The 25,925-nt window shown below is 43.6% G+C and overlaps 1 protein-coding gene across 9 annotated transcripts in view; it reads right to left on the minus strand.

The window, feature by feature from the left end:
• The window catches only part of LOC138491581 (putative serine protease K12H4.7), a 1,111,489-nt gene that overhangs the window by 488,920 nt on the left and 596,644 nt on the right, over positions 1-25,925 (minus strand). For all 9 annotated transcript variants that reach the window (XM_069618167.1, XM_069618163.1, XM_069618161.1 and 6 more), the window contains one exon: positions 10,769-10,883. In XM_069618167.1, the coding sequence (XP_069474268.1) occupies positions 10,769-10,883 (115 nt within the window). The remainder of the gene's footprint in view (positions 1-10,768; positions 10,884-25,925) is intronic.

Genomic DNA, 25,925 nt, shown 5'->3' on the forward strand with positions numbered 1-25,925 from the left:
TTGTTTCTGTTTTTAAGGTTGTAGATATGTCCACACCTTTTTGCTAGTTCGGGTCCCCTGGATGCCTCCGGTGCTTTGTGCTAAGCAAAGGAAACAGATGTGTGGGACATCTGGGTGGCAACATCTACTGACAAACATCACAGGGCTTAATGGACTAAGATAATCGCCTATTTGAGGTCTTATAATGTCAAAGACTGATGCGTGCCTGATGCACTCATCCTGCATCTTGTTGAGATCGATCTTGGGTATAACCAGGGGAATGTATCGCCTGTGTTTAAATGAGGGTGCACCTAGAGTGTTTGAGATTTACCGTTTCCACAACTGCAGCACTGGCGGCCATGATTCCTGTGGAAACGGTTCATTTAACTGACCACAGCTATTTTCTACCAAAATCAATTTGATGTTTTGTCTACAGTGTTTAGGCAAACTCTTGTTTTGTGTTACTATAGTGCACAGTAGATTTATTCTGTGTTTAATGCATAGTGCCAAGGAACATACTAGCAATATATCTTGTTCAAGACGGTTTCTCATGCCCTTTGTAATCATAGGGGAGAAGGTGATTTGGGTCAGGGTATGTGTGTTGGATGCAATGAATGATGTGCCAAGGCCAGTAACCCTGACCTTGTCAAAGGACACAGGGTCCCCTCTCAACCGGGGGTTGGAGGCCTGCCAGGTAGCAATCCAGAGCCAGTCCTACCCCAGAGGCAGACGGAAGCAGATAAGAGGGTCCTGATTACCCCCTTTGAGCCACCAATCATGGAGCCTACCCTTGGGGAAGAAAGCATTCAATGCTCGAACATGAACTCAAATACTCAGCCTCCTGGGCCACCTCTGTTCTGCACCGGATCTGCGTGGAAGAAGTGGGTAGTGCTAGGCCACCTATTGTTAATCTTGAGGGCATACAACACATCCCAGGCTGAAAAGACAGATTCAGATTGGCCAGGGATAGAGAATCAACCCAGAGAGGGGAAGGAATATAAAAAAAGAAATCACAGGAAGTGTGGCTTATTTTGTAAGGTAGGAGGAGGTGCACGACCAAAAGACCAGCAGGAGGAGGAAGGAGAGGCGAAGTGTGGAAGCAATTTCTGGAAAAGGCGATTTATTGGCTACAATGTGAAAGTGGTACTGCAGTGTGAGTGTGCGTGATAGTATGGCAAGTGGGTTTAGAATATTTAGAGTGTAAGTAGTGACTGAAGTGGATGGGACTGAGTGAAAGTAGGATGCCTCAATGTTAGTAGAGTATAAAAGGAAGTAGTGTATTGCAGAGAAGTGAGCCGTAGTGGAGTAGGAGGGAGTAGTGACAGCAGAGTATAGGTAGTAACATCTTAGGGTGGAGGCGTGGACCAGGCGTGATAGATCTGAAGGGACAAGAGAGTGTTAAGTGTGAAAGAAAAAGCCTGACTCAAGCCAGGCTCTTGCAAGGCACTATTCCATATCCCTATAGAAAACCAACCACTGGTTAAAGCACACAAAGTTAGGAAGTCCCTAAAGGAGGTTAGACAGCGAAGGACAAGAGCCTTTAGGTTAACATCTTAGTTTTTTATTAGCATTAGCAAACTGAGGGTGAAACCATTGCTATATATAAACATGGGACTAAGGACATCTAGGTTAGGGAGAAGGTAATTGTAGACGAAGGAGGATGGCGGCCCTAGGGCACATTCATATTTAAATGAAAACCCTTCAATTGCCTCTGAGAATTGGAGTGATCTTGTGCTATCTGTGAAAATTATGGAATGGAATGTGCAACACACACCTTCCTATTTTGTTTTGCCCCTTCTGCAAATATGTTAAATTTTGGGTGTGCTGGTTGTACGTTTTTGATTATGTTGAGTTGTATGCATCTACTTCATCTCGTTTTTACTCTGCATGTATGGAAATAGCTATACTTTTTGGGCTCATCTGATTATTTTAAACATTTTTGCAACACACGCAGTCTAAGGCCCAGCTGTGTGCCAAAATGTGACAAAGTGCACAATTTCAGGATGGGGCATAAAAGCCTGGATGTTCTGTTGCTATGGAAATGGCACTACAAAAAAAAAATGTCGATAACACTTGACCAAATGAGGCATATGTGTTCCAATGCGTTTCCTAAACCAGAACCAAAGTTAAAGGAATTTTTTTTAGATTTTCCTATGTAAAGTGTGATGTAAAGTCGCTAATGGGGGAAAATGAACCTTAAATTTCGATTTGCTAACAGAGCGGATTATTCCCTTGTTCGCCACTTACAGGTGAACTTCCCTTTTTTTCACTGAAATTTCATTCTACCCAAATTGCCTTTTTTCCAATGAAATTGAATTTCTTTGCACAAAATTTCAGGGAAAAAAAAATGTCCAATTTAGCTGTGCAGCGAAGTTGGCAAAGCCAATTTTGCACAGAAATCACCAATTTCTCAGCAGAATGAATTTCGCCCACCACAGATGAAACAGAAATGTAGGGTTTTTAATTAAGGGGAGCTGGGAGCTATTTAGCTCCTTCTTGCATACTAGAAGATCCTGGTTAGCTTGGCACCAACAGCCACCAGGAGCTACTTTTGGCTCCCCAGCCAACTGATACTTAACAAACACACCTATGTAAATTTAACTCTGTGCATTTGGGACAATCTATAAATAAGCATTAACACACATCTGAGATATTTAAAAGCATAAGAGGTCATAAATAATGGTTAAGATGATAGGTTTGCATTTTATGTGGAAGGTAGATTTGCACAACGCTATGCATTAACTCATCATTCCCCAGTGGTAGCTACTGGTCACTTGTTAATGCAGGATACAGAGGAGCTGCCTTTAGCTCCTGTTTGCCTAATCTTAATTTCGATCTCTGGAAATGCTATAATAGGTGTGTGCACATATGTATATGCACAAGCCACTGGAGCATACTCCTGCAGCTGCCACATTATGTTGGCAACTCAGTCAAAATGAACAGGTTGCCTAATCTGGCACCAGGTTAATCTCTGAGATGCACAGATCCCTATGATGTTCTTTTGGCTGGCCTTTTTTAATCATATCATACATTATTTGTCAGTTTCAGGCATTGCCTGGTTTTATTTGTCTAACTTGATAATGCAAAATTGGACAAGGTCTCTTACGTTTATTGTCATAAACAGTATAGCCAACATCACTAGCTATGACAACAATCGGAATAAATTATAACATTTGACTTAGACTATGGCAAAATTGATACATAAAAAGCGATTTCACTAAACAAGTACTTAAACCAGGAGGAATTTACACCAGGCACAAATAATGTGTAAGTCGTACCCGAGTCACTACGAAAAGATGCGTGTGCCTGTGAACAATCATTCCAGTAGCAAAGCAAGTAAGGACCAACTCCATCCAGCGACTCGTTAGTAAGAAATCATTTCCTAAAAACAATATCACTATCAAACACAACTCAACACTTACCAGGCACCCCTACAAACTCAAACATGCAACAGAGTAATACACCACATGATGGACTGAAACCTCTAGCATCACAATTGCACTGCAGGCATCATTTACACCGCAGGAGAAACTCCCTGTAAACCCCAGAACACTTTCATAAATCACAACAATGTAACACGGGATGCCTGTGACCGTTATGCCATGACACACCCTTATACCCCCTCAAAAAAAACATTCTCAATGGATGTGTGTAGCCTGTACACCTCGATTCCACATCAGGAAGGAATTGAGGCGGTAGAGTGGCTACTATTACAGTCTGTGAATGTAGAATGTGATCCACAGTTGGTCGTTGAACTCATCACGATCATTTTGAACAATAGTTACTTTAGGTACCAAGATTCTTTCTTTGCACAAGTTTCTGGAACATCCATGGGGTCAGCGATGGCCCAGCGTATGCCAATATTTATATGTACTGGTTTGAAAAGCAGTTTGTTCTAGATGAAGTTGAATGGTCCAGCAGAATTATTGTTTGGAAACGGTACATCGATGACATTTTCGGTGTGTGGTGTGGCTCCAAAGAGGAACTCAAAGAGTTTTTTGATTATTTAACCAATGCACATTCACGTATCAAATTCACTTTGGAAATTGGTGATCCCAAATTACACTTTTTGGATGTTCAGTTAGAAATTGTTAATAATCAGGTCAAAACATCACTTTTTCACAAACCGACAGATGTTAATAACTTATTACACTTTGCGAGTTTCCATCCGAAACCAATGATGGCTAGTCTTCCATACAGTCAGATTTTACGTATTAAGAGAACCATTACTGATACAGATGAGTTTAAAACTGATGTGAGACACTTTCACAAACATTTTCAGTAACAGGGTATCCAGCACAACTTTTGAATGATGCCCAGAACAGGGCGCTCCCGATTACAAGGGAGCAATTGCTCACCCCTAAGGCCAAGAAGGAGCCAGCTGCAATATTGCACATCTCTAAATTTTCCAGACAAAGTTGGCATGTCAAAAGAATTATACACAAACATTTGTCGATTCTCCATCACGATTCTTTACTTCTGGAATTGTTCCCAAGCCCGCCTATGATGGTCTATAGAAGAAGCAGAAATATTAGGGATAGAGTTGTGAGAGCGGAAAGAGGTCCGAAGGAAACTCAAATGACATTGGCTACCAAAAAAAAGGGTACATTCCCTTGTTTGACATGCAGTCACTGCAATAATGTGGCTAAAGGAGAATATATTCTTCACCCACATACGGGTAAGAAAATTAAGCTTCGAGATTTTGCCACATGCAGATCCATAGGGGTGATATACAGCATTAAGTGCCCGTGTGGGTTGATTTATATTGGACAGACAGCCAGATCGGCTCGTGAAAGATTGACTGAGCATAAATCCCATATCAGATGTAATAATGTAAAATCTTCAGTAGCTAGACATTTCAATTTGTTCAGACACACTATTGCACAATTAAGGTTTATTGTTTTGGAGGTGGTGAAGAAACCCCCTAGAGGAGGTGACTTCACGAGAATATTGTCTCAGAGAGATGTTTTGGATTGACCTCTTGGATACCATATCTCCAAAGGTCTCAATGAGGAGTTCTCCTTGAATTGTTTTATTTAGGAGAATTGGTATGGTTGGAAAAGGAAAAAGGTTCATGTCTCTAAATAGGTATAAATAGATGAGGTCTAGGTCTCATGTAGTGGTTTGTTTGCTCCCAGAGTTGTATACTGGGTGATTCCTTTGAGGTGAATGTATGAGTTGGTGGTTTGTTAGTTCAAGGTCAGCACGAGTTTGTAGGTGTTTAGCTCCTAGGTTTTAATTTCTCTGGTTGGGTATATATTAGTTTATTTTAGTCACTATGAATTTTGTTTTGTATTGCGTTTTTCTCTAGGTATTTTATTTATGATTAGTAGTTGAGTAGTATTTGGTTAATGCATTAGTTTATAAAAAAAACATTTTTTGAGTATTTCTTCTATGTTGGTTCCTATTGGAGACTTGTTCTCCCTTTTTCTTCCCTTTTTTTGTGTTTCAGCACTATTTAGGTGAGCGGTTATCATTTCGATTGTTATTGGCACTTTGTTGTTAATTTTTTGTTAGGTCTTTTCATTCCATTGTTTTATTTAAATGTGCGTGCATGTAGGGCTAGGTAACAGTTTTTATTTTTTCATTTGCTTTTGGGGTTTATTCTTAAAGTGATCTTTATTTTCTGATTACATGCAGTAGAAGACTTGATCTTCTTTTTGCGGGCAGGTTTTCTTTTCCTGTGCGCATTTAGAAGCATACAGAGTCGGCATCACTCGATAGTATTGCTGATTATCCGAGGGTCATGTGACTTTGTCATGTGACCACCCGGAACCAGCATAAATAACGTTAAAAACTGCATACGCGTTTGGAAGCGGTGCGGGTGAATGCGAGGAGAGTCGGTCTACTTTAATGTGGAACGGGGAGTCTCATAAGGTAAGGTTTGGTCCTTTGGGCGTTTTTTTTTTATGTGAGAGGTGCATTGTGTTTAAAGGAATATTAAGTGTTCAATTTTATTAGTTTCACAGTACGATTCTACCAAAGACAGTATGCCTCACGTTTGATGCAGTATTTTCCACGCCCTGCAATCATCTGAAGTTAATACACTGTGATAGGTTGGCAGGAATATGCCATAGGTAAATATATCACTGTGAACCTGCGGTATGGCGCTCACTACCTAAGCACCTCTGCACAATGTACCATACCATCCTTCATTAAACCTAGTGCCCTACCTGCCCCCAAACGTGAGCAAACTTTGGCCAATTTAAGCTGTCCTACGGGACGGCGTCTGCTCCATCCCTACCCCACCGAATAGAGCGCATATGGCTGTACCTTCTGCAGCCCCCGTGCCCCCCTAAAATGTATTTCCTAGAGACCCGCTCCATACTCCGGGGGGGGGGGGGGGTGTCCGAGACCTGCCTCTCACCAATTCTATTCTTCATTGAGCAGAGAGTTTTTCATAAGACTCGGCACCCATTCCTATCTGGGCCTCTTCATGCAGAGAACCTTCAAGATGCCTGCAGAAACGCCGTCGCCTCACGACTGGTACCAATGCAAAACGCAGGTCTGTGCCCTTCACGCACCTTTTTAGTTTCCCCGCCCCCGTTCCTCCGTACCTTACCTTGCCAATGTTAACCAGTAACTTTCCCCCATGGTAGCGCGGGACATTCCCTCGATATAAAACCGAATAACTCGGGAGCAATAGAGGACTCCTAGCACACAAACCTAACCTCACAAACACTATTGCCAGCCACGAGCCCCTCCTGTCAGGTACATGTTTATCTGCACTGCTTTCATTAGGCCTGTTCCCTGTGTTCACCCTACCGAACAATCCACTTCTCACTCAGCCCAAACAACAGCCCGGCACCTCCCAGCGCAGTGCCTGCTGGTGTTCCTAGTCCCTGTGTAACCTACAGTCGGACTGTCTATACGTTCCCAGCTTAACCACTTGTACCCCAAAACCGACTCACTCCTCCCCATGCATTCCCTGGCGAAACTTCGGCCAAAGGTCCTCTTTTGTACCAGTAACCTTGGTCCGGCATCGGCCCTTCGCTCGTAGCCACCAAACGTAGCTCTGCCCCGTACTTCAGACTCCGGCTATGACACTTCTCCACTCGAACGCCGCCCAGGAGCTCTTCTCTTCTAGGCCGGAACGGCAGCTGGATCAACACAAACGAAATCATTCCTTTGTCTCCGGCAGGCGTCCATTGGCATGGGCTGGTGGAAACTGCCTGCTGCCGGGCGGCCGCCTGTTCTATGGGGCATCCCCCGCCCCTTTCCTTTGTTTGCCCTTCGCTGGCTTTTGCCTGACTTGCCGCGCTTTGGCAGGCACCCTCCCCCTTACCCAGGGAGGGGGGGGAAGGGAGGAGGAGGACCTCGTTATTGGGGTGCCTCCTCCATTTCCTTCGTCCTTCCGTTGTCACTTTTATGTTTGCGATTGTTCATGCCTGTGGGATGGCTGGCTCTTTTAGCGACTACCAGGGAAGTTTAAGAGCCTTCCCTCCCGGCTTCCTGCCCTGCCCTGCTGTGAGCTGGCCACACTATCTCCCTACCAGAGCCGGCCTTAGAGGGGGGTGAGCCGGGCGACTGCCCGGGGTGCCACGCCCCCAGGGCGCCATATGCCCCCAACACGCAAGCTCGGGGGAGTCTTTCAAGGGCTCCCCCCAGCTGGCGTTGTGGGAGAAGGCACGGCAGGCAGCCTTTTGCTGTTAAGAGCACCCGCCACCACGGGTGCCTTTAACAGCAAAATGCGCCATTAGTCCCCCCCACCGTGCCAGCTCGGGGGACGGGTGGGGGGGTCTTTGAAGGGCTCCCCCGAGCTGGCGTGGTGGCAGAAGGCGTGGCAGGCGCTTCATTGTAATTGAATGAACCCGCGGCTGCGGGCTCATTCAATGTCAATGGGGTGTTAACGCGCCCTATTCACACCATTACCTTTAAAAATAATAATAATAATAATTGCCTCTCCTGGCACGCCCCCTTCCGCGCCGTCCCCTGTTAACCAGGGGCAGTGAAGGGCGAGGGGGGCGCCAATTCGCACAGGGCGCTGCTTCCCTTAAGGCCGGCCCTGCTCCCTACTAACATAATTCCTACTGTCGGTCAACTATTTTCTTTGCCCCACAGCGCAAGAACATGAGTTATGGGGACTTTGCACACAAACTCCTTTCACCAATCTCAGTCCACACCTTTGTCTGAAAAAATCAGACTCAAAGGAGATAGCCCTGTGCGATGCTATGATGTTCTGAGTAATTTACATGGCTCTTGGGTTAATAAGTGTAATACACAGTGGTACAAATAAACAGTTACCATTCCAAAGGCCCATTGCTGCCTCACTTGAATGCCAAAGTAGACAGTTTTAGAAATGTTGATGTCAAAGAAGGTAAGGGACTCAGCTGCACAGCTGTGTGCTGCCACTTTGTTGAAGAAAGAGGTTGGGAAAAGGCGATGGCATCTACACATTTATATGCCAGCTTATCAAAACCTCCTCCATATGCAAACAAATATCAGCAACAATGACCGATCTGGCTCCGGTCCACGTCTTTGACTAGTGCTCCTCTTTCATATTCACAAGATGATGGCAGGGGATCGCTGGCAATAGCTTCATCAAAGCAGGCACGAAAATGGAAAAGGGGGAGGTGGGGATGTCTGACAGCAGCTTGACCCCTAATTCTTCACCTAGGACCATGGGGTAGCCTGATCCTTTGGCTTACGAAAAAGCTGCTAAGGGGAACCGACACATGCATTTTAATTTACAACACATTGTACAGTACATGTCAAGAGAAAGAAAGACGGGGAAACAGGAGTGAAGACTCGCTCTTACTTTGCTCAAGAACGTCACGTTAGGCACCTAGAACAGGAGCATTGAATGGCGCTTGCTCAAGGGAGCACTACCATTCTAGGTAATGAGGAGGCCTATCCAAAGAACGAAGAGTACACTATACAACTGACATGGAGGATAATTCCTCCTCAGATGAAGACTGAAGGTTAGAACCCACACAGAATGTGACCAGCTTTTATCCTCTTAGGGAAATATATAAGGCAACTGTTAATGCTAAGGCAAAGGTTCACAGTCCCTGGGCAGTTGGGATTTAATGACAATAAAACAAAAACACCCTAACGCAGACCAAGGTATAACAAAACAAGTAGACTATGTTCTTACTATTTTACAAGGATATAGGGCTCATTGGACTGATACTAAGACATTACTTCAGAAGTTATTACCGGTTAACATTGGAGGCTGGGATAAAGAGGACCATCTTGGAGGACTGAAGGCCACAAAGCAATTTAGATGGGGATGGGGATGAGAGTGTTGTGTAGTCAGATATAGCAAGGGGGAAGAAGGGGTTGAGGAGTAACATACGTTGATGTCTTCCGCAAATAAGTGATAGTGAAAATCAAGGGAAGAGAGGAGTGTGTGCAGGGAGGTGTAGAGGTTGAAGGGGAGTGGGCACAGGTTTCATCCTCGTGGGATAACCAGAGGGAGAGCTGGTAGGCAGAGGCGTTGTAGGAGTGGTCCAGCCACTACAAAGTCATGAAGTTGTGTACAGTGATCTTATAACCAGGGATGATAAAAATGTTTGCAAGAGTGATGGATGGTCAATATGGTTGTAGGCTGCGGAGAAATCAAGAGGAACAGGTGAGGTGGTTAGGAGATGGAGGCATGGGTGAGAGGTTTCAATTGTGCATTTGGATGATGATCCACATTTGAGTGGGTCAGTGTGAGTACCATGAATTGCTTACTAAGCGGTTAAACTCAAATCTGATGGGATATGGGTAGGGCAATGTCCATTTGCAGCAGGCTGGGAAGATGCCAGTTCACAGGTATTAGTTGAAGAGGGTGGAAAGGTGAGTGGAAGCGATAGGCACAAGATCCTTCATAATCTGCGGTGGGAAAGTGTCAATAGGAGCACAGGATGGCTTGGCCAATGGTAGGATATGTAACAACACAGCAGAGGAGGTAGGAGAGAAATAGGAAGTGAGACAGGGTGGAGGAATAAAGGGGATATTAGGATAAATGGAAGGGTGGACAATGCATCGAGTATTTTGGGGATTTTGGAAGAGACGAAGGAAGCAAAGTCATCAGCATAAAGACCAGAGGAATTGGAGCAGCTCTTAGCTGTGGTCTAAAGGAGAGGGCAGATCAGGCAAAGTGAGATAGGAGAAGGAGGGCGTAGGTTCCTCAGGATCGAACAGAATATATAAAAGGGACATCCCAAACAAGCCAACCCTTTTTCCTGGATGCCAGGGGTATGAGTCAAAGAGAGATTGTGGGTACTGGGTTTCCCAATAAGGGAGCAACAGGCCTGGGTTATCAAGGTCAACCACTGACCTGCAAAGATTGCGACTGGATTCTGTCTTCCCTCTGCAATTGCTCGAGCTGAATGCAGGGGTGTAGCTACAAGGGGCGGGGTGCAGGTGCAATACAATGGTGTAGTCAAAATCATTTGAAAATCCACTTAATCGTCAGGGAAACAGACAATTCGACAGAATATTGTGGAATAGATACTAGAAACACACAAATGGAGTATGTTTGTTTAGAATCCTTACTATACACAACAGCCAAAAGCAATACTACCATTAATGGGTTTTGACAGAAGCAGAATACAACTTACTGTAACCAGCCTAATAAAGCAGTGGCGCATCAGTACAAGTAAGCAGCGTTAGCAACATGCAGGAGAGAACCAAGCAGGAGGACACACCTGAAATCACAGTTGATGGAGAACCCATAGATGGAAGGGGCGACCATATTAACTTGTACGGGCAAACAATAACCATTCTGTTATAAAGAAACATGCTTCCACAAACGCTATGTACTCCACACTAGCAGCCTTTCTACATTTCTATCACTTACTTCAAAGGCTCGGTTGTCTTTATTGTATTGCACCACATCCATGAAGTTTCCAGCCATTGTCTCAAGGAAGTACGCACTATCCATTTCGGATTCGACCTGAAGCCTTTCACATAAACTATAAATGGGAGAAGCAAACTTCTAGTTTAGCTCCAGACAAACATCAAATACTGCTTCCAGTTTTAGGTAGAAAATTAATAAGTCACATGTTTGCATTCACTAAAGTTATTCACTGTACAATAAAAGGCATAATAGAATGTACACATGAGACAAATCTTCGGTAGATTCTATTCAGCAGATGTGCCTCTTACAACCCAGTGGATTGAAGTCACCCATTACTTTACAAAATATCTTTGACACGTTAATATTTGAACAATTTTCAATGTATAGCCACAACAAGAAACATTAACAAAAATATATGCCTTCATTTTTATTTTTTTTAAAGCATTTAGTTTCAATGTGAATTCTAGACAAGCATTACATTGACTTACAGCCACAGGTTTTAAACGGGTAATCCGCTGTTTAACAGTATTTGTAAGAATCAGAGTTCACATCAATTTGAACCTTTATGTTAACATCCCATTCCACCAGCCCCCACCTCCTGAACCTTGAACGAAACAAGCCCATGGTGGCGTAGCAGAGTTCCTCCAGCTGACGAGGATTCTTTCCTCCATGGGCTCTCCCCATGGGCGGTACAGCTACGACTCTCCCCCGGCCCCACTTAAGAGAACCGAGAAGTTTCAGACCAGAGCAGGCTTTAAATACTTCTGTTCTCTGCCCGAGACATTCATGAAATGGGAGCCATACTGCAAGGAATTTACTATATTTGCCGTTGGCCAGACCGCACACCTTCTCCATCGCCATGATTCCCCAAACTCTGACCCACCATATAGCCGCTATTGGACCCTGTTCTGTTTTTCAACCATGGGCTAGCATGATATTTGCTGCTGTGAGCATGTGATTAATAAGCGCAGCACAAGCCCCACTAGCATCGTATAGATCTTCAGCAACTGCACCCAGTATCACCACCGTCGGGCTGTGCGGTAGTTGTATTCCCAAGATGTCTTTAATACAGCTCAGAATGTCTTTCCAGAAAACTTGCAGCTTTGGGCAGGACCACCACATGTGACTCAGGTCTCCCACCTGGCCACAATTCCGCCAGCAAAGGGGGGACATTTCAAGATTAATAGCATGCAGTCGGTGCAGGGTCATATACCACCGGAAGCATTGTTTATATGCAGACTCTTTGATGGATGTACATTTGGAGCTCTTGAGCGCTCTATTCCATATCTGGCCCCATTCCTCCCCTGTTATAGAAACCATACTGTTATAAAGAACACTCTTTGGGACATCCAGTGAGTTCTTCACAAGTTCCTTTTATTAAGTTATAACAAGTAGTGACATAGGAGCAAGCCAGGAACCCGGGAGTCCTGCCGGAGCCCTGGAGGAACCGACTGGCTCCCAGCACTCAGGCCTACATATCTCAACTGCCTGGGCTTGAACCACACTCAGTCGCTCTCTCAGCATTCTCCCAGTGACCTCATACCTTTAATCCATCCAAGCAAGCACTATATAACACATACCCAGCATATGCACTTACCCCCACTGCTTACACATTACAAACACACACTAATGCATTAAAATACAATTTACGTGGCTTTAACCACACAGAGCATACGCGCGCGTGCGCACACACACACAACATACGCACCCACACACATTGCATACACATCACAACATACACACACAACATACACTTAAGCAAGGAAATAGAGAATTCACATAAAACACACACACACACTGACCCGCACATAACACAACACACTGAACCCCCAAAGTGTACACATTCCAACATACACTAAAATGAAAAAACAATTCCCGTAACAATAGCCACACTCAAGCAAGAAAAGACATAATTACAGCAATATTTAGATACTACTCTAACCAAACACTCTGGCCTCCACTGGGTACACATTCCAAACATACTCTCAACCCCCATAGCATACACTTTCCAATTTACACTCAAGCAATGAAACACAATTCTAGGAAGAATATTCTGCTAACATTACTATAACCACACACCGCATACACAAGGAAATACATACTTGTGCCAAGGAAACACATACAAATGCATTTAATATTATACATTTATTTTGGAATCACACCACAGATTACAAAAATAATACAAAAATAACAATATCACATGTAAAAATGTTGGCACACAGGCTAAAATCTATACCATTCAACAATGAATATCCAGATTGTGCTCACAATTTTTTTTGTATGCTTCCTAATGTACAGTGCATACCTCAAGAAGGACAGAAGTGCCCACAACACGGGGTGACTCCACCCACAGCAAATAGGTCAACGCAGTTTGATGCTAAACAAATCCTATCTCCTGTAACAATGGCTTAAGTATTTGCCCTCTTGATCTTGTATACACCGGACAAAAATACTGAAGATGGGGCAGATCCTCCCGGAATGCATTGCACAAAGGGCATGATTGGTTGACTGTGTCTCTGTAACATGCTGCCATCACGGCTCGTAAGAAGACCCAATCAAAACGTGCCCTTGTTGTGGGTATTCGCAGAGAAGGGTCCTTCACCAGGTGCCATAATCACTGCCAGCCTCCTATTCTTGGGTTTCATGCTCTCACATGACTCTCTCTCTTCTCCCCAGTATACAAATGGACCCTCCATGACATAGTTCAGTTTCCAGCAACAGTTAAAATGCCAAGTGGTGGGTACAAATTAGCCACATTAACTTCTTTGCCTGGACATATCTCAACCAGGGAATTCTCCCGTTAGAAATCGTTAATGACCAGATATCTGATTAGCTCCTGGGTCAGAACAGCCTTGGCATTGCCCCCAGAGTCTAAATCAATCAAGAACAGGCTCTGCTGAGGTTGTGTCATTAATACATTTGCAGCCTTGTTCTAAATGTACACCAAAATGTGTGGCTGAACGAGGAAGGCCCAAAACCTTTGAACAAATTGTTCTCCACCACCCGGATAGAGTTCACATTGCTGTAGCTCCATAGCTCCATGCCAAAACTGGTGACTGATACCGCTTTGCCATTAGATATCTTTAGCACAAAATTAATTGGTTTGGCCTTGAACATAGCTATGGCCCTGGTTACCCCATCAATCAGCTGTTAAAATCTTGCCCTCTGCTTGCTCACATGAGGCTCAGGACTAAAGTTGGAGGAAAACCTGACCCCCAGATGATCATAACTATGCACACTGAGAATCTGTACACCCTTACAGAACATTGCACAAAACATTATAGTACGCTTCCCCTTGTAACAGCCCATTACAACCGATTTCTTAGCATTCGCAGCAAGGTGTAAAGCATCCATAAAGGAGGTATAATCATGGCTATGCTCCGGGGGTATACGCCATTAGGACCATCATCCTGTGGAAGTTAACAGATGGTCATGCAAGCCATTAATATATAAACAAAAGAGTAGGGGGCCAGGACACATCCCTGCAGAACCCCCAACTCCACAGGGAAGGAGGCAGTGCATCGTCCACTGGCACCACTCCTCACACAGGCCTGGGTTGTATAGTGCACTCTAACCAAACCGTTAACCAGAGCCTGTGGGCAGTTCATTGATCTGAGAATGTGCCAAAGCTTGGCGCGTTTGACCTTGTCAAACGCTGTGCTCAGATCCATGAAGGCTAGATACATCGGCTCCTCCTTGACATACACTGAGATGGCCACCAACAGACAGAGGTTCATACACTGCTCAGAAGTACCGAGACTTGGTCTGAACCCCAGCTGTACAGGTGAGAGAATGTTACTACCCACTGCCCATGCCTTCAATCTGGCTAAAAAAAAGCATGCTCACAGATTTTAAAGAGGGAAGCCAGGAGGGAGATAGGCCTAAACAAGGCCAGTAAAGCCTGTGGTCCTTTCTTATACATGGGCTGGATAATGATGTGCAGTCAGGACGTCAGGATCATGCCCCATGCACAGATTGCATTAAAAGGAAAGACCAGGACTGGCGCCCACAGATCGGGCTCAGATAGGAACAGGTCAGCCGGGACATTATCTGGGTCAGGTGCCCTGTCACAATGCTGGCCCCTGATGTCTATTAAGATTTCACCCACAGTGAACACGATCCTTGCCCCAATTTCTAACCTCCACATTCCCTAAAGGGACTTCTGTATGGTGGTACCTAGATGTTTCTGCATCTACACCCATACTATATATACAATGAGGAAAATGTGCCAGCCAGGCCTGGTCGGAGAACGTAAGCTCCTGGGATTTGGACTTATATTTATTAAAAGGCCCTTTGTTCACCATTTCCCAAAATAGTTTAGTCTCGTTGTTATCCAACACTCGGACCCATGCCTCCCATGCGTCAGATTCAATTTCCCTTTTACTCTTGGCAATTGAATTCTTGAATAGAGACCTGGCACCAACAATGGTAGTTTTAGAGGCCAAAGGATTTTTTCATGCTGTAAGTAGCCTAGATTTTGTCCTTGTGCATTCTGAGTCAAACCAGCCAGACCTGACTGGCCCATTTCCCTCTACCAGCCATTATGGAAAATGTGTCAGTTAGATTAGACATTAGAGACCTAAATTCAGTTTGGATAATACTCTGGTCAACCGGCCCTGCAAACAAGATTTCCAGTTCACAGTGATTAACCTCCTTCTCGCTTGGCTTCCATTTGAGCCTCTGCCTAGAGGCATCCAAAAGCCACCTCAGGAAGGTACGACTACAGAGACGGGGCACACATCCTTGAGATTTTAAGTTCGAGCCTGATTGGAAAATGATCACTGCAGATATCGGCCAACACTTCAAAACTCACAACTGCGTCCCAGGATTTAACCAGGGCACAGAGGTAATTAATTGTAGAGCGTATCAATGCCAAAGAAAAGGTGGGTTTACCAGGAATGTCATTGGGGAAGTGCCCCTTAATGTGCAGTCCCCAATCAAAAAGATAGTGCCAGAGCCTCAGTCCTTCTGCACACATTCTATCATCAATCATAACAGGCGTGGGGATCCCCGCCAAAGCATCCTCTGGGTCATTGTACAATGCATTAGATAACCCTTCACCCAGTTTGGCATGGACACAGCCCCCTCCCCATGATGATGATGATGATAAATGTGTTTTGTGAAGATATCAAGGGAGGAGGCCCTCCATTCACAGATGATAAAATAAAAAGGCAATTTCTTGCATGCTCGGTGTGGGGGTTATTATAAAGGCTGACCAGTAGTAAATCATTGAAGCCATTCTGCATATTCTAACCATCTGAAGGAAAGCGTGCGAAGAGTCGAGGGTAAAAAAACCTGCTTGCACGGCTGATTTGACCAGTGTGCACAGAGCTCCAGAGTTGTGCCCCTTCTTATTTCTCTGAGCCAACGAGTGTGCCATAAAACCATCCACCCATAATACTCCCACAGGAGACTGTCACAGGAGGAAGTATGTCCGCATTTTCAAAGAGAAACAAGGTCTCCCCTGGCAAACCTAGGTTTATCTCCTGCCACATTCCATGACAGGATCACCAAAGACTGATCCAATGACTACCTTGGGAGAACCAATAGGGGAGTCATTAAGGTTATCAGATAAATGACATGCACATGGCCTTGGCTGCAACGGTCATTCAATATCATCCATCACACGCCACGCCCCCAGGACCCGCACTGCACTGAGACTGTCCCCCAAAAACCAAATCCACTGTGTTTGAACCTGAGAGAGGCTGGTCTATCCTGCAAGGAGCTGCCTTAGACTATTTTGTATGAGCCCGATTCACCATATCCTTAGGCCTCCCCCCACTATCCTTGCCGGATAAAAGGGACTCAACAGGACCATTCACACGCCGTGCGTACACAGTGTTTACCTCCTGGAGAGAGTTGCATAAACAGTACCACTATGCAGCCACGTATATATTTGTTAGTTAAATCAACCCACAGCACCCGTTGAGCTATTAATATTTGGCGGGGGGTCAACAGGTCTTGCAAAGATATTAGGATTAATCCACTGGGTCATTTTGTATTTTTATTTATTTTATTTGGTTTCTAAAGCACCAGCGGCCCAAGGGCATTGTGGCGCTGTTACAAGATACGTATCTTGGATGGACAACACTTTACATGGTGGGATACTAAGTACTTGTTTAGGTGAGCAAACAGTTGCCTGTCGAGCTACAATGAAGATACAGTAGTGGCAGTACAAGTATGTCACGCTTAGGCGGGGGTGGGCTATCGGAAGAGTTGTGTTTTGAGTGCCTTGTGGAATAAAGTGATGGAGGGCTCTTTCCTGAGGGCGGGTGGTAGCGCATTCCAGTTTTTGGGGGCTAGGACAGCAAAGCTGGAGCCTCCTGCTTTGTGTCTACTAAAAGTAGGGACCGCAAGCTGGTTGCACTGTTGAGTCAGTTTAGGTCTGTTTGAAGTGGCTTGGTGAATAGCTTCTGATAGGCATGAGGAGGCCATTTGAGATGGGCAAGCGTGTGTGATGGAGAGTTTTGAAGAGAATGCGCTCTTTCACTGGGAGCCAGTTTGCGTCTCCTCTAGCCTGGGTGATGTGCTCTCTCTTGGGGATGCTGAGGGCTGCTTATAGTGCGTTGTTTTGTGTGGTTTGTAATTTATTCATGTTTTAGGATGATGAGCCTAGGAACAAGACGTTGCAATAGTCTAGCATCGCTCCCACAGTGGCTCTTGCTATGGCCATATATATAAGACAGAATACACAAACAAACCCACTCTTAGAACAACCCTACTCCACGGTCCGGGGTAGACCTAATCCTATTAAATACACAAAGGAGGAAGGCCTCATTGGCGTAATAGTAGAGGTAAATTCATCTACCACAGAACAAACTGAAAAAATGAATGTCCTGCACACCCTCAGTATGCTATTAAATTACAATTCAATTTATTCAAAAAAATGTATTGTTCTTTTAAAAAGAATTCATACATTTTATAAAAACATACAACCACCCATTTTTATCCCTTGGACAACCTTCAATTAAAGGAAATCACCTGTGTAAATCATAAATACATAACATAACAGAATTCACAACATATAACCAAGACCGTACATAAAGAATACATGTTTTAACATGTGTCTCAGAAAATAAAATCCCAACATGTTTCTGTTCACAATGTCTTCAATGATGGAACATTCATCGGGGGAGTTTTTATTAGAGAAGTGGATTCCTTCAACACCACTAGTTCAAGGATCAAGCAACAACTTCTTTCCAAAATGGGGGGCATCCTAAAAATCTAAAAACAAAAATGAAAAAACCTATATTAGTGGCCATGAGACAAATTCTCCCAAATAGGTAAGCTGGCCTCTATCTTCACAAATTCAGAAAGGCAAGCTACCAAAACGGTTACAGCATCAACCGAATCGTAAAATTCCAGAGACTATATACTTTTGATTGATTCTTAAGCCTCTTGCAACTGATTTCTTTAAATGCGTTGCCTAGTGCTTGAAACATCAAGCTCTTCAAATACAACGTTATGCTTGTGAATCGCAAAAAAACAAACAGATATCTGCAAAGAAACAAAGCCAACCATCAGCTTAGTTATATCACGTGGTAAATCGACTAGACTAATACCTTTATAGCTGATTGAAATACAACACTAAATTACCTGAGTAGTTCGTTATTTAGTGTCCACACCTTTAGTCTTCATCCATAGATGGGCTAGATACTTGGATTGCTCCACACTGTGCCAATTAGTGCACACCACACTGAAATGACATAATAGATGAACAAATATGTCACTCCTCGTAGCGTAATTCTCTATTAATACAACCCTAAATATAACCATCTGGGCATGAGATACCAATCTCGCTCAATGCTACCCAAAAGCAAGTTCTCAATACTAGAGGACACGCCAATACGCGTCCTGCACTAGCTCTCGTACACGCGAGTAAACACGCTAGATAATCTGCATGCAGCCGTATTCGTGTTGCACATTAATACCATCACTTTTCTTACTCTCAGGCTAAATGACACAGTAATCAACGCGTAACGAGCACAGCCACAACGCACATTTACCTGAAACAGGAATTTCCAATAGAACGCGCTACGCCAGACTTGAGCGCCGGTTCCGGATTCAACAGTATAAATAGAGTGAAAACAAACGATGGACTCTCATATACGACCAACATACTCAGCATATCATGCGCCATATTGAAAAGTGCTACGGAGCCTAAAACGATATAAATCAGCATATATATCGCAATGTTCCTACATGCACGTCATAAATTAACGGATCCCCTTAATTTATTAGGGAAGCCCAGGACAAAAACAAGGGTGAAACGCACTGAGTTGTTCAACAGAACATACATTAGGTAAAGTTATCATAATAGAGACAAGCTTCATAACCGGCAAGGCGCCCTGTTTTGGCATAGGCGTGGGAACATGGTGGTGTAATCAGAATAAGTCCAGAAAAAGAGAACAACGAGGTGGGGTAGTACAAGAACTGGCTTAGGGACGAAAAAAGGGGGGGGGGACGCAAAGATGCCTTGAATATATCGGATGTTGAAAACAATCCACCCCTCGTACATAAGAACGAAAAGGACATGTAAAAAATGACTACAAGAGTGTTGCCTTAGTAGTGCAGTGCTGCCCAAATTTAGCTCATCACATCTTACAGAGCAGAATTAGCTCATCATGCGTCTATCATAAATACAGAAAGTGCTTCTTACTTTATTGTAATCAGTTAATGACCTAAAGGAAAACAACAATAATAATGGAAATTTACCAATCATAATTTTACATGATGCCAATCAATTCCTTCATTTAAACCATCAATATGGCTTTGAATTTTGAAGATCATCTTTTGTTCAAAATTAGCCAATCTGTGGTCGTATCAGTTTTAGTCAAACCTGTAACCTTTTTTAAAATAGTCCATTCAAAACTCTCATGACTATGCTCTTTTTCTACAAAATGTTTAACCATTGGTGCAGTTAACACTTTATTTTTAATACATCTCCGATGCTCCATCATTCTAATGCGACATTTTCTGTTGGTTTTCCCAATATACTTTAAACCACAAGGACACGTAATCATATAAATGACATTTTCTGTATTGCAATTTGTCATCTCACCTAGTACCCAATTGGTTTCTAGGCCAATATTGACATGAGTAGTTCCCTTGGTAAATCTGCACATAGTACACTGGCCGCATGGAAAATGGCCTTTCACAGTAGGGAAACCCCAAAGAGTGGTCTGTCGGGGCATATGTTTCTGTATTTCGGAGATGTCATTTCCTCACCAACATGTTTTTAAGATGTTGGCTTCTTCTAAATGCCACAAGTGGGGGGTGGGGGGAGTTTCTTTGTTCTTATATACTTTTTTCCAAGTCTTATTCACAATATTTTTGATTTTATAAGAAAGGTTTGAAAAGGTATTTACAAACACTATTCCAGTTTTGTTATCATTCTTTTCTCTTTTTTCCAATAAGGCCTCATGGTTGTTGTTGTAGGCTCTCTTGGCCGATATTCTGATTAGCTGTTTTGGATAGCCTTTCTCAGTAAGTCTGTTGGTCAAGATCTCCGCACTTTTACAATAATCTTGTTAAAGCTGCTGTTTCTTTTTAGCCTGATAAACTGTCCAAATGGTAGATTGGATTTTATATGTTTGGCATGGTGACTCGAATAGTCTAACAAGGCATTCTTATCAGTACTTTTGCTAAATGGTCTTACTTTCAGCACCCCCAGATGATGAAATATAGTAATGTCAAGAAAATTAATTTCTTCCTCGCTTATATCTTGGGTGAATTTGAGATATCTATTTTGGGTGTTCAGCCAATCTACAAAAATGGAGGCTTCCTCCTTAGTGCCATCCCAAATAATGAAAACATCTATATATCTCAACCACTTACGTAGATGGATTCTGTAAGGATTGTTTGCAGGATAAATCACAGTTTTTTAAAACAATTCAACATAAAGGTTAGCTAGGTTGGGGGCCATAGCTGCCCCCATTGCCGTGCCTTCCACTTGCTGATAGAATTGCCCTTGGAATTGGAAAAACTTCTTGGTTAATGCAAATTCGGTACACCACATAATGAAAGCACTGCTGACAGGATGTCCGTCTTCTCTGTTGTGCAGATTTTCTTCAACCACTTCTAGAGTAGCTCTTTGTGGTATTACTGTGTAAAGGGATTGCATATCAAGACCAATTAATAAGTTGTGTCCTGGGGTGAACTCGAGATTCTCAATTTTGTTGATGGCATCTGCAGTGTCTCTGAGATAGCTGGACATTTTCATGACGAAAGGTCTCAGGTAAAAATCTGCATATTTCGACAAGGGTTCAAGAATCGAGCTTACCCCTGAAATTATAGGTCGACCAGGTGGATTAGTTAAACCTTTGTGTATTTTAGGTAATATATAGAACACGGGGACTCTTCCCTGTTCTCTTGTAAGGTATTCAGATTCCTGTTGACTGATCATTTTAGCCTCAAGAGCACTGGACACTTTGTCCTTCATAATGCCAACTAATTCCATGGTGGGGTCATTCTTCAGGGGACAATAACTTTTTTCATCACTAAGAAGCCTCATGCATTCATTGATATAGTCGACACGATTTAATAGAACAATGGCTCCTCCTTCATCAGCCTGTCTAACTATAACCTCTTTGTTTTTGGCTAGTTTAGTTATGAGGGCACGTTGGATGTTGCTAAAATTGGAGTGATGACGATTATCCATTAGCTCTAATTTGCGTATTTCACACAACACCTGTTTTTTAAATACAATCGATTCCGGGGAATGACTATAATTAGGAGCGTTGAAGGTAGATTTATTTCTTAAACCACTCGAATGAGTGTTGGTAAAATCATTACCTTCACTAAAGTATTCATTAAGATGTATTGTACGCACGAACCCCTGAAATTTGATCCTAAATTCGAATGGGTCGTGTTTCTTAGTGGTCACAAAGTTCAGACCCTTATTCAGAACTGCCTCCTCTTTCGTGTTCAGTTGGTAGTTAGATAGATTGACTACCATTGATTCCTTGATCTGCTTCGAGTCTGCATTTGGCCGTTCCATGCTCCTCGATCTGTGCCCCTTCCTAAAAAAGAGCCATTCTGCCTTTGTCGATTCGATCCCCTCTGGCCCCTGCCCTTGCTGGCGCCTTGCGGTGCACCTAAACCTTCGGGACCATTACTACCATCATCACTAGAGCTGAAAGACGTATCTCGAAAATGTACCCGTCTCTTGTTGTTAAATCCCTGTGGGTTATTCCCAAATTTATGTCCTTCTGTTGTGTATGGAAAAGCTTTTTCATGAGCAAAATTTGCAGGATCTTTTCTCATCCTTTTTATTCTTTCAGAAGTGTTGTCATTTTTTAATTCAACCAGATCTTTCAAATGTTGTTCCAATTTTACTTTAAAGGATTCCAAATCTATTTGTTTTTTAAGTTCTTCCTGCAACTTATTAATGTCAATTTCAATTTGTTTTGAGACTTCGTGAGCTGTGTCAATAATTAAAACTAACCAGTCTCTGCCACACTTATTGGCTATATAGCTCCATTTCATTGTTGTCCAGGAATAGCCGTGGTTCATTTCTCACGACCAGTCCTTGTGGGAGAGCTTGGTTCTTTAGATATTCTAACATTATTGCTCCATGTAATTGCGAATTGCACGCTTTCTTAATTGTGCCAGCTCATCCCATTGATCATTGTTCTTATTGCCCCCTTCTTCCGGGGTACCAGTTAATATTGACAATGAATCCAATAGTTTCTTAATATGATCCTCACTGAATGCCAGACACTTATCTGAAAGATCTGCCATTGTGGAACAGGAACCACAACCCACGGGGTCAAGGGAGAGATGCTACTCTGTTTCTTGCAATCTGAAAGGTTTTATAACTAGTATCACCTGCGAGACCTCCAAGAGCCTCCCAATTACATATATATAAGACAGGATACACAAACAAACCCCCTCTAGAACAACCCTACTCCAAGGTCGGGGGTAGACCTGATCATATTAAATACACAAAGGAGGAAGGTATAGAATAGTTCGAAACCCATTGTCTCATTGGCCTAATAGTGAAGGTAAATTCATCTACCACAGAACAAACTGAAAAAATGAATGTCCTGCACACCCTCAGTATTCTATTAAATTATAATTCAATTTATTCAAAAAAATGTATTGTTCTTTTAAAAAGAATTCATACATTTTATGAAAACGTACAACCGGCCATTTTTATCCCTTGGACAACCTTCAATTAAAGGAAATCACCTGTGTAAATCATAAATACATAACATAACAGAATTAACAACATATAACCAAGAACGTACATAAAGAATACATTTTTTAACATGCGTCTCAGAAAATAAAATCCCAACATGTTTCTGTTCACAATGTCTTCAATGACGGAACATTCATCGGAGAAGTTTTTATTAGAGACGTGGATTCCTTCAACACCACTAGTTCAAGGATCAAGCAACAACTTCTTTCCAAAATGGGGGGTATCCTAAAAATCTGGACTATTGCAACGTCTTGTTCCTAGGCTCATCATCCAAAAACATGAATAAATTACAAACCACACAAAACAAACGCACAATGAGCAGCCCTCAGCATCCCCAAGAGAGAGCACATCACCCAGGCTAGAGGAGACGCAAACTGGCTCCCAGTGAAAGAGCGCATTCTCTTCAAAACTCTCCATCGCACACGCGTAAATTGAATTGTAATTTAATAGCATACTGAGGGTGTGCAGGACATTCATTTTTTCAGTTTTTTATGTGGTAGATTAATTTACCTCTACTGTTAGGCCAATGAGACGATGGGTTTCGAACTATTCTATACCTTCCTCCTTTGTGTATTTAATATCTTGCTATTGCCAAGCAATTTTTGGTGGAGAAGTAAGGTTTGATGGCATTTATGTTCTTGGTGGTTAATGCCGCAGAGGAGGCGATAGCGTTCACTTGTCGTGACATGGAGAGTGTGGGATCTAGGTATACTCCTAGAGTTTTGGCAGCTGCTGCGGTGGTGATGGTCATATTGTCAATGTTGAAAGATGCATACTTGCTTTCCAGTTTGCTGAGGACTTGTTTGGGAAATACCAGTAGTATTTCTGTCTGGTCTCCATTGAGACAGAGACCATTTGCGGCCCTCCAGGCCTGGATGATGGCGTAGACCTTGTTGAGTGTGGCTACATCTTGTCCATAAGAACCAGTGAGTGGGAGAAGAACCTGAGTATCATCGGCATAGTTTGTGTATGCTATGCCGTGATCATCAAGAGAGGGAGGGTGAAGATGTTGTAGAGGCTGGATGAAGTACCGGATCCCTGGGGGACTCCATAGTGGATGGGGGTTGCGCAGTCCTGGACAGAGAATACTCTCATGAGTTTACCTTCAAGGAAGGAAGTGATCCAGGATGTGGAGAGTCTTGTGATCCACAAGATCGAATGCAGCAGACAGGTCTAGGAACAGGAGCAGTGCTGGTTCCCCTTCATCCATCGTTTGCTGTAACTGCATTTTTAAATCTAGTAGGGCGGTCTCGTTCCCGTGGCATGGCCAGAAACCGGATTGCCTCTTGCCCAGGATATTCTTGTCTTCCAGGTAGTGTTGAATCTGTTGGTAGGCTGCCTTATCTAGTATCCTTAGCAGAATAGGGATGGTGGTTATTGGTCTATAGTTGTTTGGTTGATCCGGATCAAGTGATTCTTTTTTTATAAGTGGACAAACCCATGATTCTTTGAGGGAGGGGACGACGACACCTGAGGAGAACGAGGCATTGATAAATGCTGTAAGGAATGGAGCTAGGGGTTCTGTGCAGTCTTTAATGAGGGCTGCGGGGCAGGGGTCCCCTTTACAGGTGGAGGATTTGATGCCTTTCATGAGGGCTAGGACTTCAGTTTCAGTGACTTCTCTGAATGAGAATGGTTGGCTGTCTTTTCTGTCAAGGTGACAGTTTGGAGCAGGGTGTGTGTTGGTTTTCGGGAGGGCATTGAGTTGGGCTTTTATTTTTTCTTGGAGGGTGTTTATATTTTTTTATCATGGCGATTTGTATGTTGTTGCACCATGCTTCATCTTTTACTGTTGCTTTAGTGTTTGTTGGCGGGGATGCCAGCTCCTTATAGATAGCGAACAGTTCCTTTGACTCAGACTTAGCATTGTCTATTCTGGAGTTGTAGGATGAGGATTTGGCTATGGTGATTTCTTTTTTGTACTGTGAGGCAAGTGTTTTGTATGCCTCTAGAGAGGTGGGGGATGGGTGGGATTTCCAGGTGGTGAGCGCCAATCGCTTCCTGGCTCAGGTCTAATAACTCTTGTGTAAACCAAGAGTTTGAGTTTCCCCATTTTTCACTTTTTTCATCATTAGAGGTGCGATGGTGTCCAGGGCTGTTTTTATGGTACTGTTGTACAAGTCTGCCAACGCTGCGGGGTCTGTGGCAAATTGGGGTTTTAATGCAGGGGATGCCTTAAGGAGAGGAATTAGCCTATCCTTAGTGAGGAGCCTGGAGGATCTAGCCATAGCTGGGGGTACTGGTTTGGTAGGTTTAGGCTTGATTTCAGTGGGGACGTGGAAGTGTACAAGGTGGAGGTCGGTCCAGGGGCAGGGGGTGTTGGAGCTGATACCTAAGGCACAGTTGTGGTCCGCTAGCCAGTCCAATACGTTCCCTTTGACATGGGTAGGGTCATTAACTCTTTGGATGAAGCCCATGTCGAGGAGTGCTTTGTCAAGGGCTTTGCTCCGTTTGTCTTTAGCGTCTTTAAGACCTAGGTTAAAGTCGCCTAGGAGGATTGCTTTGGTGTTTCTTTTTAGATTCTGCCCAATCTGGTGGAAGAGATTGGTTTGGAAATCTAGTAGTGGGCCAGAGGGGGGGGGGGGGCGTTAGATGACGTATGTGGATAGTGTCGTTGGGCGATAGGGCAAGTTTGACCGTTAACGTGTTGGTGTGTTCATCCACTGATGAGCGGATTTGTCTAATGGTGATATGAGTCTTTGGCGATGAGTGCCACACCGCCTCCCTTGTTGGTGGTTCTGTCCTTATGGAACATGGCATAGCCAGTTGGGAGTCCAAGGCTGATGGAAGGGCTTGAGGCTGCATGTAGCCAGGTTTTTGTGAGGGTGAGGATGTCAAGGTCCACATCAATGAGCAGGTCGTGGAAATCATTGGCGTGGGCTGGGAGGGAGCAAGCGTTAATCATTGCGCAGTTGAGTTGCGTGAGGGAGGTTTGTGGTGGGAGAAACTTCTTAG

The sequence above is a fragment of the Ambystoma mexicanum genome, chromosome 10 (assembly GCF_040938575.1).
Source record: "Ambystoma mexicanum isolate Mex_15411 chromosome 10, UKY_AmexF1_1, whole genome shotgun sequence".
Classification (NCBI taxonomy): domain Eukaryota; kingdom Metazoa; phylum Chordata; class Amphibia; order Caudata; family Ambystomatidae; genus Ambystoma; species Ambystoma mexicanum.